This window comes from Pagrus major, chromosome 1 (assembly GCF_040436345.1).
Source record: "Pagrus major chromosome 1, Pma_NU_1.0".
Classification (NCBI taxonomy): domain Eukaryota; kingdom Metazoa; phylum Chordata; class Actinopteri; order Spariformes; family Sparidae; genus Pagrus; species Pagrus major.
The window spans coordinates 8,211,264-8,230,836 of NC_133215.1; the positions used below are offsets into that span (position 1 = coordinate 8,211,264).

At 41.3% G+C, this 19,573-nt stretch overlaps 2 protein-coding genes across 2 annotated transcripts; one reads left to right on the forward strand and one right to left on the reverse strand.

Annotated features, from left to right (window-relative positions):
- The first annotated feature begins 843 nt into the window (after positions 1–843).
- Positions 844–10,110, forward strand: txndc11 (thioredoxin domain containing 11). Its single transcript, XM_073464948.1, has 13 exons — positions 844–1,105; positions 2,638–2,734; positions 2,835–2,954; positions 3,264–3,361; positions 3,726–3,855; positions 4,069–4,162; positions 4,437–4,549; positions 4,666–4,869; positions 4,967–5,675; positions 6,501–6,688; positions 6,859–6,971; positions 7,139–7,219; positions 7,841–10,110. The coding sequence occupies exons 1-13, from the start codon at positions 981–983 to the stop codon at positions 8,367–8,369; spliced, it is 2,601 nt and encodes an 866-aa protein (XP_073321049.1). The 5' UTR covers positions 844–980; the 3' UTR covers positions 8,370–10,110.
- Positions 10,111–15,325: 5,215 nt separating this feature from the next.
- On the reverse strand, positions 15,326–18,515 carry LOC141007499 (uncharacterized). Its single transcript, XM_073480181.1, has 3 exons — positions 18,447–18,515; positions 16,729–17,371; positions 15,326–15,770 (listed from the first exon to the last, which is right to left on the reverse strand). The coding sequence occupies exons 1-3, from the start codon at positions 18,489–18,491 to the stop codon at positions 15,685–15,687; spliced, it is 774 nt and encodes a 257-aa protein (XP_073336282.1). The 5' UTR covers positions 18,492–18,515; the 3' UTR covers positions 15,326–15,684.
- Between the last annotated feature and the right edge of the window lie 1,058 nt (positions 18,516–19,573).

The following is a 19,573-nucleotide window of genomic DNA, read 5'->3' on the forward strand; positions in this document are numbered from 1 at the left end:
TAAGATCTGGTTGAATGAATCTATAAATATACTGACTGGGTTCCACAGGCTCAGTGTTATGTACACCGTCAGCCATATGCCAATAATATCTTTTTACATGAAGTATATTTTTATATATATAGTCCAGCTATATGTTTATATATCCCCCGTTGTGTATTTTTAATGTAAGATTTTGTTTTGTTTTTTGTTTTGAAGTTGAGAGAAGAATTTCACTGTATGGATCTGTCATCCCATACACATTTCAATAAACTGATAACTAGAATTTGGGACGAAGGCCTGACTAAAACTTAAAACAACTACATTTTTAGCCTTTCTTTTGATTACAATGTTTTATAACCATTATTTTATTTTATTTACAAATACAATTAAATAGCCAAATTGTACAAGAAAAGACAAAAACAGACCTGATGGAAAAATCAATGTAATCAATAGCTTGTGTGTCGCCTGTAAAGCAGGCTGTTTAAATAAAGTTTAGTTGATAGAACTCTTTGGAAGCACCGCCCTCTAGCGTTCGACAGCCGCCATTACAGCAACGGTTGTCGCCATAACAACGTAGGGACTATCTCAAAAGAGCACGTAGGACTCAAAACGCAAAAATAATCACAAAGACACTTACTGCGGTCGAATTCAAACATGATAGTTACACATCGCAGTTACATTCACCTGAACGTAAGCTTATCTGAATTTAAATAATTGTTTCCCTTTATATTACCGACGCAAATCTCGCGTTTACCCGCCGACAGCACTTTACCGCCTCTCCCTTACGTCATTGTTGCGGAAGTGAAAAGTCTACGTGGGGAAGAAAGGTTGGTCTGACCGCGTTTGAATACCGTGCACACCAACAGCACCGATGTCCAATCCAGGATAGCTGTGTCCCCTGTCTAACCAGTCTTCCTCCCCCGCCCCTCGTTGGGGCTAATGGACTCGTTGAGCAGCACCCGGGGCGTATAAATGGGACGGAGAGCCGACGACAGCCTGTAATGCTGCGCCGGGTGCGGCAGTCTCTCCGGCAGGTGCTGTTTCTGATGGCCCGGAGACCGGGTCTACTCTGCGGGGCTATCGTGCTCGGCGTCCTGCTCGTCCTGGCCGTCAAATTCACATGCAGGTAAGTGTCAACCAGAGCAGCTTTCTCTCCTTATCCCGTCAGTGTGAGCTAGTTTTTTTAGGCTAAGAGACCTCCTGGACATCATGACTGGACACAGTGGAGATAAATGTTGTTGTAGCATTAGCAAACAGTTAATTAGCTAACATTTATAATGAGCTAGTTACTTAAAACCAGGTGCGGGGTCTTCATGTGTTGTGCGGCTTGATCTGAAACTGACGCGTACTGTAGGACAAGAGGATTAACTCTGCTTTAAATCTCATTAAACAGACAGTGTATGACTGTCATTCCTCCTGAAGGTGTGTTTGAAAGTGACCCAGAAGTCTGTTGTGGTCAACAACACGCTGATCCTCCAGTGAGCCCAGCTGTGGAGGGTCACAGCTGTGGAGGGTCACAGCTGTGAGGACTGAAACTTGAAGCAAACTGTAGACAAATGATCTCAGACACATCCTGTTTCATGTGCATTAGTGCTGGAACAAGTGTTGAAAGTGTTTTAATTGAGTAAAAGTAGTAATATTATTGTAAGTGTAACCAGCAAAAATCTGTAGACCTGATCACAATTGATTTAGTAGTCAATTACAGGCAATATACAGTACCTTTTGACTTAACAATCAATAATTTGAGTGTTATTATTAGGGATGCAAATTTTAAGCAGTTTTCAAAGTTGATAGTCGGCTTCCTTATCAATCGATTATCGGTTAATCATCAGGGAACACATATTAATCATGAACTAGTTTCTTATTAGCATGCATATTGGCTGTTTTTAAGCCATTATAAATCACTTACTAAAGCCTTATTCTGCATGATCATATTCTGCAACTACTAGGCCATTGAGTTAGGGAGTTGTTGTAAACCACTTAATACGAATAAGCTAATGAGAAACTAGTTCATGGTTAATATGTGTTCCCTAATATAAAAGTGTTACCGAATTATATTGGACAATTTTCCATTAAAAGATGGAAAATGTTTGATGCAAAATCAGAGAAGTCTACATCAGGAGTTAAAACAAGCAGATAAAGTAAACACCAAGTTACTTGAATGATAAAGTACACAAAACACGAACACAAAATAAAATAATGACCTCATTTAAGTCATTTTAAATGTTGTGTTGTATTTTTTAAATCGCAAGTTAATGTATTTTAATTAAATGCATTTTCTCATACTAGTATTTTGTATTTTATTTTGATATATTTATAGGATATTTTAGGACATGATACTTTTTGATGTATTTGTGCCCATCACTGATTGTTGGTCATATATTTTTAATCAGTTAAATTCTTGACGGCGATTAATCATTAACATCCCTAGTTATTATAGAAGTAACGCCAACATTGTCTAGTTTCTAATACAAAACAAGAATTTTGAAGACGTCACCTTGGACTTTTGGAAACTGTAATGGGCTTTTTTTTTTACTACTACTGTGGCAGTTCTTCTCCACCTGTGACAACCTGACAAACTGAGTGTTAAGTGTTTAGTTCGATGCAGGAAACTTTAAATTTGCACTGAAGTCTTTTTTTTAAATTCTCTTTCTGTAGCCGTGCCAAGAATGTGGTGGCAGCGGCTCGGCCTCCGGTGCGGTTCTTCTCTGCCGAGGCCCCGGTAGTGGACCTCTACATGGGTCAGCTAGACCAGGTGAGATTCAAAGATACAGACACCTGATGGTAAATTAATGATCACACAGAATTAAAAATCTTACACAGTCTGTGACATGTTTCTAACATTTTCTCTCCAGGTGGAGCGTCTCAGGAGCATGGCGGAGGTATCGCTCATCTTCTTCTACGCACCGTGGTGTGCTCACTCGATGGCTGGGCGGCAGGAAGTGCAGCAGGTCGCTAAGAAGCTGGCCAAACAGGTACAGAACACCTGACGACACAACACGCACTCTGCGGGATTGTTTCAATATCAAATAACAACCTTAACTGATGACCACTGACAAGGTAACAACAAACAAGGGCTTGATGTTATGGTAACATGCACGTCAACTTACAAGGACAACTAGAAGAGTAAATACAGCTCATGAAGTTATTAACTTGTACTTGTCTGACTGTTGGGATGTAATTCATCAAGCTCTGATCCTGACAATGAAAACACATCATACCATGTCTGTAGGCTGGAAATACTTGGTTCAACTCTTGTGTCTTTGTTTCTCACACAAACACAGGTGCAGTTTGTGGCCGTTAACTGTTGGTGGAGTCAGGGGAAATGCAGGAAGCAAAACCGCTTCTATCAGTACCCGATCATCCATTTGTTTTATAGAAGGTAAGACGGAGAACGCTCACCCTCTCAAAGTTATTTTGGACACATGAAAAATGTAACAGAAGAGCACGACCGTGACTTTAACATTCCTGCCTCAATAAATAAGATTGCTGCCGTTTAACGAGCTCTGATTCTGGCTGCTGGAAGTCTTTACTCAATGATCATTGCATTAGTGGCTTTGGTTTGTAACGTGTCAGTTTTCCCTCAGGACTTTGTTTAGTGGAGGTTTTAACACATTAAAACCCATCTGGTCTTGTCTCGAGCATTTCCTGTATGAGACAGTGCCGTCGCTCCTTTCACTTGAACTTTAATATTTAATTCCTGTGTGTCATCTTATCTACTAATTTAAAATGTTTCTGTGCTGCAGGTTTGGGCCTATTGAGTACAAGGGTCCATTTTCTGCTCCATATGTGGAAAGTTTTATCCTCAGAGTCATCACACCGCTCACTTACCTCCCATCCAGAGCAACACTGAAAGAGTTCCTCTCCTATCACGAGGTATTGTTTGTCTTCAGATCGTTTGATTGAGAGTTGGCAGAAAAACATGTCAAGTCGCTAATTTTAACTCTCTTTACGGAAAGACCTGAAGGTTTTACTGTTGTTGAGTTGTATTACATAACCTGTGTTTATTACAGGCGTCTTCTTTGAATAAGACTCTATTTCCATACGATACTGTAAGAATGTAACTGGCTGTCTCTTGTGTATTTCTAGCCTCGAGTGGTGGGTTTCTTCCAGTTCAACTCCTCTCCTCAGCCGCCGGGGTACATCACATATCTGTCCTCTGCTCTGCAGGCTCTAAAAAGGGGTAAGAAGACATCATATGGCACTGAAGCCAGTTCATTTGTGAAAGGCTTTAATGACATAAAGTCAAGTATTGGATTAGTAATGGCCTTATTTGTGAAACTTGGTCATTTTAACATTGAAGATAAGAGTGAGTGGGCTTTAAATGTCATGTGATTAATTTCAATGTTGAATGTGCAGTCTTGTGTCTGCATTTGCTTCATCAAATGTGCTGGAAGTGTGTATATAAAGCACAGAAGTTTTCAGTCTTCTGAGTGCCTCTTGTTTTCCTGGTGCAGATTTCCGTGGTGCTGTACGTTTCGGGGTTGTGACCAACAAACAGGTGGCAGAGGCCATCGCACTACAGGAAGATGAAACAGTTTACCTTTACAGAAGATTAAACTCCTCTTTGGTAAGTAAAAGTCAGCAGGTCATGATAGTGTACTTGAAAAGATGTTTTAGAAAATGTGAGCAAATTCTGAATACATTTACTGTAACTTAGGGATTGGGATTGTTTTCTTCTGTCAGATTTTCCCTCGAAGCGAGCGCAACTTCACATCCGAGGCCATCTGTAGCTGGGTGTTTGAACACCACGAGACCGTCCTCCACTGGCTGCAGCCTCCAGGAACAAAGTCCCGTCTCCTGGAGCGTGAGCTGACTAAAGGTCCGGCGCTGCTGCTGTTCCTGCCACACAATCCACTCGGGTCCAGCCCCAATCTCCTACTACAGCAGGTGAGCAGGGATGGAATAACAGTCACTTCCTGTCCTTGATCTATGGAGATAGATTTGTCGGGTTAATATTATTACTAAAGGGTCTTTTGTCTTTCAGGTTGCAGACATTGCTGTGCGTTATCATTCCTGTGACAACAAAAACCACTCCAGCTTGGACAAAGGTTTCACCTCCCACTCGCAGTGCTGCCAGTCAGTTCTTCTCCCAGAGTCCAGTACAAGTGTGTGTGAGGTGTGCCTCAGCTTGTCACAATCACTCCTGACCAGCTCCTCTGTATGCTGCTCCTTCTCCTCCACGTCTCAGGGAGGAGACGTGTTGCAGTCTTATCTCAGACACTGCTGCCTGCACCAAGAATCGGACCCCGCGTCCATAAAACCCACAACCTCATTGGGCTGTAGCAACTTTCTGAACGGCTACAGCCCCTTTAGTCAATACAGTGCCTGCTGTCGGAAAGTTAAACCTCAACTCAATGAATCACAAGCCAAAGAGGAGCCAGACATGCAAAGAGTTCCCCTCACGCCCCCATCTTCGTCCATACCTCCGCCCTCTGGCCCTCTGCAGGAAGGAGACGGGATCACAGGGCTCTGGTGTCAGACCAACAGGACGCTCAGGTTTTATGTGCTGGATGTTGCTCTGAACTGGCCTCTGGCGGTGAGGCTCGGAGCCACAGGCAACAAAAGTGCTTCTCCACACCAGGAGGCTGGTGGTGGGAGCGGTGACGGGTCGTTTGCAGCTATTGTGAACCTGAAGGATGAGGTTCATTATGTTCTTCACCGCAATCCAGAAACTACACTGACAGAGTCTCTGGGTAAGACAGTATTTCAGTCATATCACATGTTATTAAAGGCTGTAGCTGTTCATATTAGTTTTGAGACAGTTAAAAATGTTTAGATTTAAATGTAGAAGGGTCTTGTCTGGACTTTATGTGCTAAATACCATCAAGTTGGATGCAGCTGTAGTTTAGAAACACATTTCTGAGACTTGTGTTACCTCCTGTTGGTGGGTTTGGGTGTAACTCGGTTAGCACAGTTACAGTCTATATGCGAATGGAAAGTTACAGAGTCTGTTCAGTGTGTGGTTACCATGCCTGTTTTAATCCCCTGATTCTGTAGACAAGGTTTGGTGGCACAACAGGTTTGCATATTATGCACATTATCTGAGATGTCTCAGTTTCATAGTTGTTTGCATAGTTTGAGACCACAGAGAACTGGTGCAGCGGCCCTGGTGTAGTTCTATGTGAGAGTAAACATTTTATCTTTACACTTTTAACAATGTCTTTTTGGCTCCTATAGTATGTATAATGAACAGAAAAGATAAAATTGTGCATGTGCTTCTTGATCCACTGTTATCTGCAAACACCAGGCAGTGTCAGTGGCAATGTCATGAAAAAGTCCTGTAGGACAAACCTTTTGTATGATTGTATGTCACCTCGGTATGATTGTTGAGTGTCTATGGGATCAAATAGCATAACCATGATCACACTGGCATCCAAGAATTAAGCAAAACTAAAAAAGTAACTAAGGGGTGAGGAGGTGCCTTTATTAATAATAATAATAATTAATAATAATAATAATTGTGTCACAATTGAATATGATTCTATAAGTAATTCTCTGCTTTCATCATCTAATTAAAGAGGCCTTCATCAGGAACTTCAGTGCTCCATACAGCCTCCTCCAGAGACACTTGGTGGGAGAGGAAGACAGGAAAGAAGGTGAGGGGGAAACCAGGCATCCAGACAAACACCAGCACTCGTCGCCTCGCCCCCTCATCACAGAACTGACCACTTCCTCCTTCCTGCCTTCTGTCATGGACGTCCAGAAGGTGAGAAAAGAACCAGCTGACGTTGAATGGGAGCCAAAAGCCAGTTCACTTCTATGTACCCATCTAACAGTGTTTATGCTGTGCATGCTTGTATAGTGTTTCTGAAGGTGAACCGTGATGAGTTCATGGACTAAAACATTAAAAATATGTGTGCATGTGTTCTCTTGTAGGATGTTCTGCTGTTCTACTACACTCAGTGGTGTGGATTTTGTTCTGTTCTCAACCACGTCCTCATCCAGCTGGCCCGATTACTACAGGGAAACAGCACTATCACTGTCGCCAGGTACAGTATGTTTTATCTTTGACTGTTAGTACAGGTAGGTAGGTTTTTGTGTCAGTGCAGTGTGTTTTAATTAAGAAAGTAAAAATATAAGTTAAGTAGATTTAATGTTGACATTAACATTTATAAGAGAAATGTGTAAATAATACATCCTAATTTTGTTTGTGTAGGGTGAATGTTGCACGTAACGACCTTCCATGGGAGTTCATGGTGGATCACGTTCCCTCTATTCTTCTCTTTCCTAAATACAGGTAAGAGAGACACGATCAAATGCACTGACTGACATTTGCATTTCCCAATAATCCCTGGATAGTGGACTGGCAATGACCAGAGTACCGGTCAGAGCTGAATCTGGAAACTGTTTTGATAACTGATGATATTAATAACGATTATTTTCACGATTTGACGATGTCAAAAAAGATGGAAAATGCTCATCACAATCTCCCAGAGCCCAAAGTGACGTCTTCAAACTACTTCTTTTGTCCAGCCAACAGTTCAAAACCCAAAGACTCTTCCTTTACATCATAAATGACGAAGGAAAGCAGCAAAACCTTAAATTTCAGGAGCTGGAACCAACAAATGTTTGACATTTTTGCTTAAAAATTGACTGAAGCAACTAATCGATTATCAAAATAGTTGGCGAGGAATCTTCCTTTGATTGACACACGTGAGGATTTGCGGATTTTTTATTATTTTGTCTTATGTGAAAGTAGTTTTACAATGCGTTGTGATCGGATCTCACTTTCCTGTTCTAACATCAACAAGAAGCTTTTTAAAACTGTGATCAGATCACTTAAGACGGAAGGATTTCACCACAATATTATCAGAGTTGTTTTCACTCTTGTTTTCTCTGTTCTTGTTTTTTCTTCAAGAAAACACTTTAGTGTGAAGTTTCCTGACGACCTGCCCATCACACTACCCAACCTCCTCCGCTTCATCCTGCAGCACTCCGGCTCCGTACAATATGCAGACAAACCAGCGGCGTCCTCTAGCGAGGCGGAGGGTGAGGGGCCGGGGGCCATCTTCCGTGCCGAGTTTCTGGCACTCCAGCATGAGGTTCAAACGCTGCGTCACGCCCGCAAACGTCTCTCCCAACAGCTGGCGCAGCTGTGGCGCGACAACAGGCGACTGACATTTGACACTCGCACCTTAGAGGCCGAGAACTCAGAGCTGCAGCAGGAAAGACAGAACTTAGAGGAGCAGCACCGGGAGAAAAGCAGGCAGCTCGGGGAGGCGGTGAGACGGCTGCAGGAGCTGGCAGACGCCTCTGAAAACCTGCTGAATGAGAACACACTGCTCAGGGTCCTGCTGAGGGCGCTGAAAGACAGGACGGAGGCTAAAGAGCAGGTGGAGGTGGAGAGAAAAGAGGCGGAACAGAAAAGAAGCCATATGGCCTCATGACTACAAGTCCGCAGGGGATCTTGAGAGCGAGAGAAGAGAAAAGAGGGCCAGGAAATGAAGACAAAAGAGGTGAAACAGGAGGGATTTCTGAGCTAAATGAAGCTGAGATGAGGAGGTCATTGGAAACCCGCTGGGCAAAAGACCTAAAAGAGAAAATGAGGATGAAATGACAGTTTTGATCTGTCAGGAGAACATCTAAGACTGCTGCTAAGTCAGGATAGATGTGAGGAAACACTTAAAAGAAGGTGGAAAAGTAGTGAGGAAAAAATCAGTGTTGGTCAGAGACAGAATACTACGTTAAAGTGCTGTGATGATAGTGGGATTATCCACTCCTAGGAACACACTAGTATGGGAACTAAGTGCCAACTGTCCAATTCAAAAACTACTCAGTCCTGACGCTGTGCTTGCAGAAATGTAATGTCTGTTGAAGTGTGAAGACGTAACCGGAGTTAATCGTACTACACAGAGCCCTGCAGCCAAATTCCCAACCCTCCCCGAGTCACCATCAGTTCTTATGCAAAAGCTGGTATTCAAATAATGGCCAAGTCTCAGATAATAGCCAGCAAAAGCGACCAGCACAAACAAATAAAGGCCCAGTAAGGCCACATTTTCCTTTAAACCCAAAGTGATGTCCTCAAATTGTTTGTTTCGTCAGATCAACAGTTTAAAACCTGGAAATTTTAAGCTTTCTTTAACACAAGACAAATTAAATCAGCCAAATCCTCCTGGTGTGTAGAGCTGCAATGATTAGTTGATTCATGTATTAGTCAATAGAAGGAAAATGAATTGACACCTTTTTGGATACTAGATTAATTGTTTTAGATATTTTTTTGAGCAGAAATGTCAAACATTTGCTGAAATGTAAGGATTTTTGCTGCTTTTCTTTGTCATTCATGATAGTAAATGAAGAGTCTTTGGGTTTTGGACTGATGGTTGGACAATAAAAGCTATTTGAAGATGTCACTTTGGGCTCTGGGAGATTTTGAGGAGCATTTTTCATACTTTTTTTGACATTTTTTTGACTAAAACGATAATCGACAGCTTCCATCAGTAGCAGAAACAATGTTTTCATATTCCAGTTAATTCCAGTTGTTCCCTCTTTGCTGTACTTCTGAACAATGTGAAGCTACGGCAACAAAACTCAACACTTCCTGATGTTTCACTCATTAAAAAGCCTGGCTATAAAAGGAAGGATGCTGAAGGAGGTGTTGAGTTTCATTCACGGCCGCTTATTTGGGAGGAAAAAAAATCATAGTGGAGCACTTCACATGACTCTTGCCGCACTTACTGTGGAAGTAAACGTTAAATTAAATTCACGAAGGAGGTTTTTTAGTTTGTTGAGAGCTGAGAGACAATGATAACACTTGATTTTACACTGATGTTCAGCTGCAGGTAAATGCATGACGTCAGGTTAGTGAGGTAGAATCTGGCTGCAGGGGGGGAGAGGGCTACTAATGAAGCTGAGACTTATTTAATACTGAAGATGTGTCACCTGCTCACTGATCGGCAGGCGAGCCTCAGAGCACTTGAAATAATTAGCAAGATTTTTCTGTTTCTTTTTTGTTTTGTTTTTCTGAAGGGGATATAATGCTTTTGTTAAACGGATCTATTTTTACAGGAATCATTGAGTCTCTAAAATATTATTTCTTTGTTACTATTCAGGTATTAAGAATGAGATGCTGCAATTGTTTACATGTGAAATATTGCACCTGTTTTTACTGATTAAAAATCTTTCATCTTATTGTCGTCCTGTGTTTTATTGTGGTTGCTGTCTGATTGTTGGAATTGGTTGTGGATTAAAACATTTGTTCTGTGTCAGAAATACAGAATCAACCTTATGTTTTTTCTTTTTGACAATTGCTCCTCTTTTTACTGACCCCACACGTAGTATTAAAACTTTCTAAGCGTGTACGAATCATTGTAATATCTGAATTTTAGAAAGGGAATTTAACTGGGGGGAAAAGCAAGTAAGTAAAGGTCTTACATTCAAAATCTTGATCTTAAGTACAAGAAGTAATCATTCAGAATGGCTCATTTTGAAGTCAAATAAATTAAATTACCAGATTATAACGTGATGCATTCATGTGTTCTTCATTTCTAGTAAAGGTACAGTAAAACTATTTTTATATTACTTTATGGAGGAGTAATTATATAATCTCAGTCTGCTAAGTAACTAGAAAATAACGACCAATAAATGTAGTGGAGAATAAAGTAGTGGAGTAGAAATATGAAGTGGCAATAATACAGTTAACTAACTAACTGTATGTGGCTGGTTAATCTGATTCTCTTCTGGTAGAAAACAATGTAAAATGTGTTGTTTTATATAAATACATTTATACAGTATGAGTGGCTGCACTTCACTCAGTACACAACACACCCTGTTTAATTCACCAGAAGATGGCAGCACCTGTTAGTCGCAGTTCATTCTCAGTTCTTATTAAACTTCAGGGCCCATATTCTTAAAGATTCCGAGAATCCTCTCAGAGAGCTCCTAACTTAACCTAAAAATTCCCAGCAAGGAGTCTTAGTTTAGGATTGATTCCAGAACATTCTCAGAGAACTCTGAGCAAGGAATGGACAGAAACTCCTATCTTAGTGAGGAGGTGTAGTTGACCCCGTTGCTAGGTATGAGTCATCATTTCAAAAGCTGTGATTGGTTGATCCTAAAAGCTAGATAAAAAATATACTTTTGGTGATAATGGGCAAAGGATGGACCCTCAAATCGATAAACTTAATCATAGAATCTAATCTTATGAAGACTGTGTAATTGTAAATAATATTTCACATAAAAGAAAATATCTGTTAAGTGAATAGTAAGCTATACTTTAAAATTATCCTACAAAATGTGTGAAAACTTAGGCCCACTTGCACAGTATTCACATAGTGATAGTTATATTTATTTGCTTATATTAATTGCCATGCTGGTCATTTTTGCACTTTCAACTTTCAACATTTCAACTCAATTTGGTATTAACGAGGGTAAAATGGCTCAGCTTTCATCAATGTCTGTGATTGCTGACCAACCTATAAGAAGCAGTGTTGGTTGGCTTTCAAATCTACTACAAACCAGTGAACAGCAATGGAGAAGAAAAGAACAAGGAAACCCAACTGGACAGAGGAACAGTGTTTGCTTCTGGCTCAATTGGTCAATGAGCATAAAAGTGGCGTTGGGTTGGAGAAGTAAGTGCATCTCTAATGAAATCAACCACAAACATGATTCCTGCACGATCCAATCTGTAGCGTTTCATTAATTCACTGCCATCCAGTGGTTGGAGAATATCTCTCCTGCCTCTTCCATCCGCCATTTTGTCCTCTGCTAAGGGAACTCCTAAGCCGCTTAAAAGTCCTCTTCCCTGCTCTTAACAGATCTCACCTTAGGAGCTCTCTTAAGAGCTAGGATTTTTTTGGAATAGCTTTTATCTTTACTAGGATCTACTCTTCACTTTTAGGGTAAATTCTAAGAAAACATCATGATTCTAATAATTTTCTTAGAATTTGGTCACTAGGAGCAACTCTTTGCACTAAGAATCTTTAGGAATACGGCCCCAGGTGATTCTGATTACAAATCAGCAAACAAGCAGTGAAGAGAAATTCCCTTTATTTTTTGCTTTTGTCAATGATTCTTCACATCTGTGGTCACTATTCTGTGCAAAAGGGAACAAGATTGATGTATTTATTCATAAATTAAACACTTAAAGCTGCAATAATTTATCTTTAGAGGAGTATTTTTTGAAAATTGTGTAATATTTCTATATTAAGACCAGGGACTTTGTGGTTTTGTGGTTCCCCCCTCTGTGTCACTGAACATATTGTAGCAGTCTCATTGTGTGGCACTTCCTATTGTTTGTGTTTGGGCTGAATTTGGACTGACTGCAGTGGATTCAGATCACCTGTGGAGAGACTGGCTCCTGATTAATGAGTGAAAGCAGCCGGTCAGGGTGTGACGACACCTGTTTGTGAAGGCTTAAGAAGGCTTCTGTACTGAATCTGTCTCTGAAGAGGTGTTTTTAATCACTATACAAGTATCTGGGATTCCCTGTAAATATATGTTTTTTGTGTATATAGCCAGTAATCTGACACAGTATTGTAAGACCCCTGAGACATTGTGAGGTGTGAGTTTTGGCTGAATAAATAAAATTGACTTGACTTGACTTGGACGACCGATGACACCCCAATATATGATTTTTTGAATACTTGAAGTCATACGACTGTTAGGGTGGTTAAAGAAAGTAACATTGACCTAAATGGTTAATTTTATGGCCATAACAGTTTCCACATTCACTAAACTTACTAACACATGATAATAATAATAATAATAATAATAATAATAATAATAGTAATAATAATAATAATAAACGTTATTTATTTCTCTCTCAAAAGGAAAATCGACTTGCTACTTGTTGTCTTTTCATGTAATCTTTGAGTAAAACATAGAAAAAATGCAAACCTTCTCCTTTAAGGATATTTATACTGATGGGATCGCTGACACAGTCGAACCCATGAACCGTACTGCTGATCTGTAAAAGAGTTAAATACCAGATCTAATTTGCAGCAGCAGGAGCATGTGCTGTTAATTTCAGTCTGAATGGAAGGTTATTTGTCTTCTGTTAGTTTCATGCACTGCAACTATGTCAACCACGTTTATATGTTTTCCAGTATTTCCATTACATTTTTGCTGCAGTAGCCTGTTTGCCCTTTCTCCCTGTCATCCTTCATGGCATTTTTTTGGGGGGTCTATTAAAGATATTCCTTATAATCAATGTAAAGACAAAAATAATCCCCTTCAATCATCACTTAAGTCATCAAATACAGACGCTTTGGGTTGATGAGACTCAATTATCAGCTGTCTTTCTCCAGAACTGCTTTAAAAAAAGCATATTAAAGTTTTAAGTTTACTGTCATCACATCTATTTAAATCTATATCTGTGCATGAAACACCGACAGTAAGGCGATATTGAATTAATCCTTCTAGCCCACAAAGAAGTGGATAACAAGAAAAAGTTAAAATCACAAAAGTGTGCACACAAATTATGATGAAAAACAAACTGTGGTAAAGTTAGATTGCATCGAGGAGACAACCCAGCTGAGAGTTGCTCTGATCTGGGAAATTGGAAATCTTGGGTTGTATATTTTCCTCGCTCGTCCGGTTGGTAACAGGGTTGGGTCAGAGACATTCACACAGGCAATTCCAGCAATCTTATGACTCCTGGACGAAAATAAGGCTGGCAGGGAAGGTGTAGCTCACACTGAGAGAGCTGTGCTCGCTGCAGTCAAACACTCCTCTACACACACTGTGAGTACTCTGCCTTTGTTTTAAAAAGTCACGGTGTGATGTGCTAAACTATAGGAATTTATTTAACATTTAGGTATTTGAGCAGGAAAATATCCTTGTTAGGTCGTGAACTCGTCCGCACTACTGCGCAGTGATGTAGTGTATAACTGTAAGTCTCAATACTATAGGTAAAGGAAGAACAATTCTTTATTTTCTTGTTTTAAATCTTGTTTTAATTTGTGTTTCCTGTATTTTGTCTTTTAATATGCTCGTGTTGTCGCCTGTATTTACCCAAATCTTTGGTATGAATTGTTTACAGGAACAATGGCAAACGCACAAATGCCCGTTGGTGAGTCTACACTGTGTGTTTGTGATACGAAGAAGCCCAGTTACAGCAGAATACTTGTAGACAAGTAATGTCCTCACATTTTGTGGTCTTCTCCATCCTCATTTCATCTAGTGCCGTTGGGAGACAGTCCAGTTCAGGTTGCCTGTCCTAAGTGCCATCAGACAGTTCTCTCCAAGGTGGACTACTCCGCTGGTTTGCTCACCTACCTTTTCTGTGGAGGACTCTTCCTCTGTGGGTAAGAGGGAGTGAGCACCAGTTGCTCCATTATAACATATATGAAGACTAAAAGTCTGGGGGTGGGTGGGCATGACCCCAGTATTTCTAAAAATCCTGGCTACGGCCCTGCATGAGAGTGATCTCAATCTTCTAACTGATTAATTACACAGTGTAGTGGCAGATGTAGATGTGACAATAAGAAACTGACTTGTAAAATGAATTAAACCACCACCCATCTTTTATTTTATTTTAAAAATAATAAGATAAACGACCAAACAATGTTTAAAATTCTGCTTATATACAATATATTGCACGAATAGGCTGAAGGATCCTGACGTCTGCTGCTGTCCTCTCCAGCTTTGTTTTAGGTTGCTGTCTCATCCCGTTCTGTGTGGACCGGCTGAGAAACGCAAAGCACACCTGCCCGACCTGCAAGACTGAACTTGGCGTGTATAAACGCTTATAAATTATATTTTGTCTTTTTAAAAGGCTTTAGGCCAAACATGTGTTTGTTTCTGCTTCATATATGTTTGTCACACATGACTGAACTAAAAGGTTTTGGATTTTGGGACTCGTCATCCTGTCGTTTCATCTTGACTTAACACAGTTTTTCCACTATTTTCTGATATTTTACTGACAAAATGATGACTCGAGAGAATAATGGGCAGGTTAATCGATAATGTAAATGAGCATTAACTGCAGCACTAACTGATATGGTGTCCTCAGGGGTTAAACATCCAACATATGAATCAGTCCACCACACTACAGGCAGCAGTTGTCTTCATGAATGAACCACTGTTGAGATGTAATTACAGTGGATCTGACTGTAATGAAAGATGCCTCTGACACTGTGACATGTCTTCTCATGCCTCTAACTCGGTTGTTGCTACCTTAAAGGTTTTACAAAATTAGACTGGAGAAACGGGTGATGTTCTCTTACTTACAGCTCAGACTTATTTTATATATTCATGATGGTTTTGTCACTAAATTTGTTGTTGGTGTTTGTTTCACAGATGATGTCAAACCCCTGAATATTAATAAACTCTGACCATGCACATGATGAGCTCCGATGATTTTGCAATCACATACAATCTGAATTTATTAATAATTCCCTACAGCTCCAGACATGTTGTTCATTTTTAATGTTGTTCTTAAAAAAAAGGGAAACGCAGGATTACAACAACACAAATACAGCAGAAACAGTCACCTTCATTTGTCTATAAAGCCTTCATTTTAACGAATAAAACAACTGAACCACCAGGACAAAAATGCAAAGTTAAATGTGTCAGAGCATACTGAAGGACTCATTAATCAAGAATACATTAGTCACCTGTATTACAGCATGTAGTAAATGCCATTTTATGTCACTTATGGTTTGAGGTAACGCTGGCTGTCTGCACCATCTCTCTGACAGCATTTCCTCCTATTAGTGAATATACAGTACAGTTATTTATTACATTAATCAGCCATGTGTTTCCTCAAACAAAAATGTGCAGAGAAGTGATGAGGAGCACGAGGAGGATGGAGAAGCCGGCGTCGGCACGGATGCGGACACCACTGCTGCCTAAAAACACACAAACACAGACTCACATCAGAGATCAGTAACACTGCACAGCCTACTCTTCACTACGTTAAGAATGACGCGTCGTCATACCCTGACTATATGAAAGAGGTTTTTCTGAAGCTGCATAATAAAACTTTAAAAACTGCCCTCCCTCAGTTAATGCCTGCTGCTGGAGAGGCAAAGTTGCACCTGTTGCACTTTTCTCAAGTTGAAAAATGATCTTTTAAATTGAATTGTGCCATGAATTGGTGATATTTGTATAATGGGATCAAAACATGATTTGTCTCCATTAACCACTGTACATATTTTTCTGAAATAAGGTCCCATGAGGGAAAGGGAGTCCCACCTCCCATAGTTACCGTCCGGTCAGAGCTCGATTAGGCCATTTAATTAGACGACTGCCATTGTCCCAGTATACAAGCACCAGGGGGGAATCGATTTATTGACGGAAGTATGTCCGACTCCACCACGGTAGGTGGCGACATGCACCGTTTCAGCTAGTTGCTACTGGACCTTCATCCGGTTGACCTATTACGTCACACACCAAACAAGTTAAGAAGCGGCAAGCGGGCTGCACAGCGAACGGTGAAAACATGGATGCCTTTCGGTGCTGTACATTACATCATATATATTGTATTAATACCTCTCCTGTCTTTCTTTTGCAATCTGAACTGTACAGATAGCAAACTCTTGCAACGGGTACGACATACCCTGAGAACATAGGCCCAAGCAAACTTATAGGGAACGCCGCATAGTGCATCACGCTTTATGCACTAAAAGAAACATTTCGGACTCATCACTGCTCTTTGTATCAAAAAGTTGGATGGACTTCCTCAACCAAAGAGAAGGAATAATCATCTCATGATATTCATTTATAAAGATCGACTGTCAAAGCTTCCAATCTACCTCACATCTCTACTCTTATTTAAATCTTGCAACCACAATTTTCAGGACTCACCGGTTGTGGCAGTCGATCCTGCTGTGGTGCTGGTGGATCCAGACCCAGCAGTAGTTGTCGGCGAAGTGGATGATGTGCTGCTTGTGACGGTGGTTGCAGATGGGTTGGAGGTGGTTGAAGAGCCGGTGGCCGTGGTCGCAGAAGAGCTTGCAGGGTTGGAGGTGGTTGAAGAGCCGGTGGCCGTCGTCGTTGAAGAGCTTGCAGGGTTGGAGGTGGTTGAAGAGCCGGTGGCTGTAGTCGTAGAAGAGCTTGCAGGGTTGGAGGTGGTTGAAGAGCCGGTGGCTGTAGTCGTAGAAGAGCTTGCAGGGTTGGAGGTGGTTGAAGAGCCGGTGGCTGTAGTCGTAGAGGAGCTTGCAGGGTTGGAGGTGGTTGAAGAGCCGGTGGCTGTGGTCGTAGAAGAGCTTGCAGGGTTGGAGGTGGTTGAAGAGCCCGTGGCTGTGGTCGTAGAAGAGCTTGCAGGATTGGAGGTGGTTGGAGCGGCGGTTGTCTCAGCCCTGCCTCCCGTAAGCCCCACTCCGAGTGTGTCAAGCTGTGACTGAGGCTGCGTCCTGATCCAACTCTGTACCAGCGTTTGGTTTTCATAGGACTTCAATTCTGCCACATTTGGGCCTAGAAGACCTTGAACTTCACCAACAGACAGTTCCTAGGGAGAGCAGAGCAGAGAAATGTTATATGTGGGTGCAAATGATTCACAATTTTCAAGTCTGTCTTCTCCTGTCCATAATAGCCAATAGATCTCTTTCTAATATGCTTCGAATGTCAGTGATAGGGGAATGGTTACAGCTCAATTAGGACATGTGGGATATGTCAGGTTTTCGGAGCCTTCTTTGGAGATGTCTACGGGGAATTAGTAATACGCTTTCAGTTGGGGTTTTTACCGCAGTTTACGACACACATCCTCTTCCACGTTTATGGTTAGTTCTGTGAGTGATCCATAGACTTATAAAAGAAGTAGATAACAGACGGAAAGATGGCGGACATTCAAACCAATGAGAATTGCTCGCCTAGTGCATACTCGCCACTGTGATCGCCTGCTCCGCTCTGATGTGTTGCACCTGTGCCTCGTTATCCCCTCCCTCTTGTGTATATAGTCTGTGTGATCCCCTGTTTTGTCGCCAGTTTGTCTTTGTGTTTTGGTGCAAACGTTCCAGCATTCTCCCCGTGTGTTTTTTGATCTCTCGTGTTTTTGGACCCCTCAATACGTGAATTGTTTGCCCGATCTGTTTGGATTTCCTGCGTACCGACCCTGATCTACAAGTAAACTCTGAATTTAAGAAAAATCCTAAACTGTCCTTGAGTCGAGGCTTGTAAGTTTGAGGATTGAAAGACAACAGCTTGACGTGTCGGACTGCTGAAGCCATATGAAGCCTCGTATTGAGCGAGGTCTGCGGGTTTTCTCCACCATCACTTACATCGGCAGCATGTTGGGAAGGAATCTCCTTGTGAGCAGTATGAACGGAGGGAACGATTACATTAAATCTAATTAACACCAGGTATGTTAAACAACTACACATGCAGGTCCCATTGCAACAAAAGGCAAAAACAGAATGCTTCACAAGTACTTCAGTCTTCTGTCTTTGGCATTGTTGCCATCTTAAAACCTCTCATAAACAATCAATGTACTTTAAGACTGCAGCTGCTCAGGAACACTGCTAAAATCTAATAAATTAAAGTTAGAGACAGCTAAACACACACACACACACAAACACACAACTGACCAGTACAACGTTCTCATCCAGACCGGTGAAGGTAGCCATGTCCATGCTGACGTTGGAGGCCGACAAAGTTCGGATGTAGCTTACATTTGCGCCCCCTGCAGGCCAGGAAAAAAATGACCAGTGAGTTAACTTTGTTCAAAGCAAGTTTTTCTTCATGCAGTGTGACGTGTGTTTTGGGTCTGTTTGCCTACCGAGGTAAGCTTTTGTGAGCTGGTAGGTGGAAAGCGAGACAGTTTCAGAGCGTGTGCTTGTGGCAAACGCTCGACTGGCGATGTCAAACAGTACGGTCTTTTTCTCTGTGGTGCAGTTGGACACGTCCAGGGCGTCGGCATCCCTGCAGGAGACACAAACACAGTGGGTATGAGAGGAGGAATAGTAAACATTGGGTACAGGAGGTAATACCAAAATATAGTTCCTACACACACTGGAATCATAGAGCCATTATTATGAAAGCACAAAAATCCATTTCATCTTAATTTGTTGTTTGCTAGGCGGATATATATCACGGTTTGAGTTTTGGTTTTGTTATTTCCTGTTTTATTTTGAAGTTCTGCCCTCATGTGTCATGTTTTGTTTTACATTTCCTCCCTTTGACTGTTTTCCTGTGTTCTAGTAGTTAATCAGCCCTTGTGTATTTAAGACTGAATCCAAATCTCCAGCCTCTGGACTTGCGGACCGAGCCCTCCTGGACTTCAGTTGTATGTACGTTTAGTTATGTTACGTTTGGAGTGCGTGAGATCGCACGGCAAATATAAGCCACTGATAGACAGCCCTAAGGACTACAGTAATAAAACGCATTTGGATTACCTCAACAGTCTATACTTCTTAATATTTGTTTAGATTATTATATTTTGTTAATCTTTATTACCATGTGGTTGAGTATTATTTCTAGCCTACACGATTCAAGTAACGTTATAATAAAGTAATTGTTTTACTCGTATATTCTACAATGTCACGTCCGTACTGCAATGAATTGTGGGTAATTCAATCAGTGAAGTCCGGTGAAGTCTGCAGCCCGAGCGGACTCTCTGGAAGTCTGCAGAAAGTCCTCCTGAGGGCTCTTATGGACTGGATGAAATGTGAGTTTGGACAGCCGTCAAGACTCGCAGACTTCCCGCGAACGCACC

Coding starts and splice junctions, on each gene's coding strand:
- txndc11 (XM_073464948.1), top strand. CDS start 981: ATGCTGCGCCGGGTGCGGCAGTCTCTCCGGCAGGTGCTGTTTCTGATG. Junction 4,870..4,966: donor CCAATCTCCTACTACAGCAG/GTGAGCAGGGAT, acceptor TTTGTCTTTCAG/GTTGCAGACATTGCTGTGCG. Junction 5,676..6,500: donor TACACTGACAGAGTCTCTGG/GTAAGACAGTAT, acceptor ATCTAATTAAAG/AGGCCTTCATCAGGAACTTC.
- LOC141007499 (XM_073480181.1), bottom strand. CDS start 18,491: ATGGACATGGCTACCTTCACCGGTCTGGATGAGAACGTTGTACTG. Junction 17,372..18,446: donor TGGATGAGAACGTTGTACTG/GTCAGTTGTGTG, acceptor TGCTCTCCCTAG/GAACTGTCTGTTGGTGAAGT. Junction 15,771..16,728: donor AGGATCGACTGCCACAACCG/GTGAGTCCTGAA, acceptor GTGTGTTTTTAG/GCAGCAGTGGTGTCCGCATC.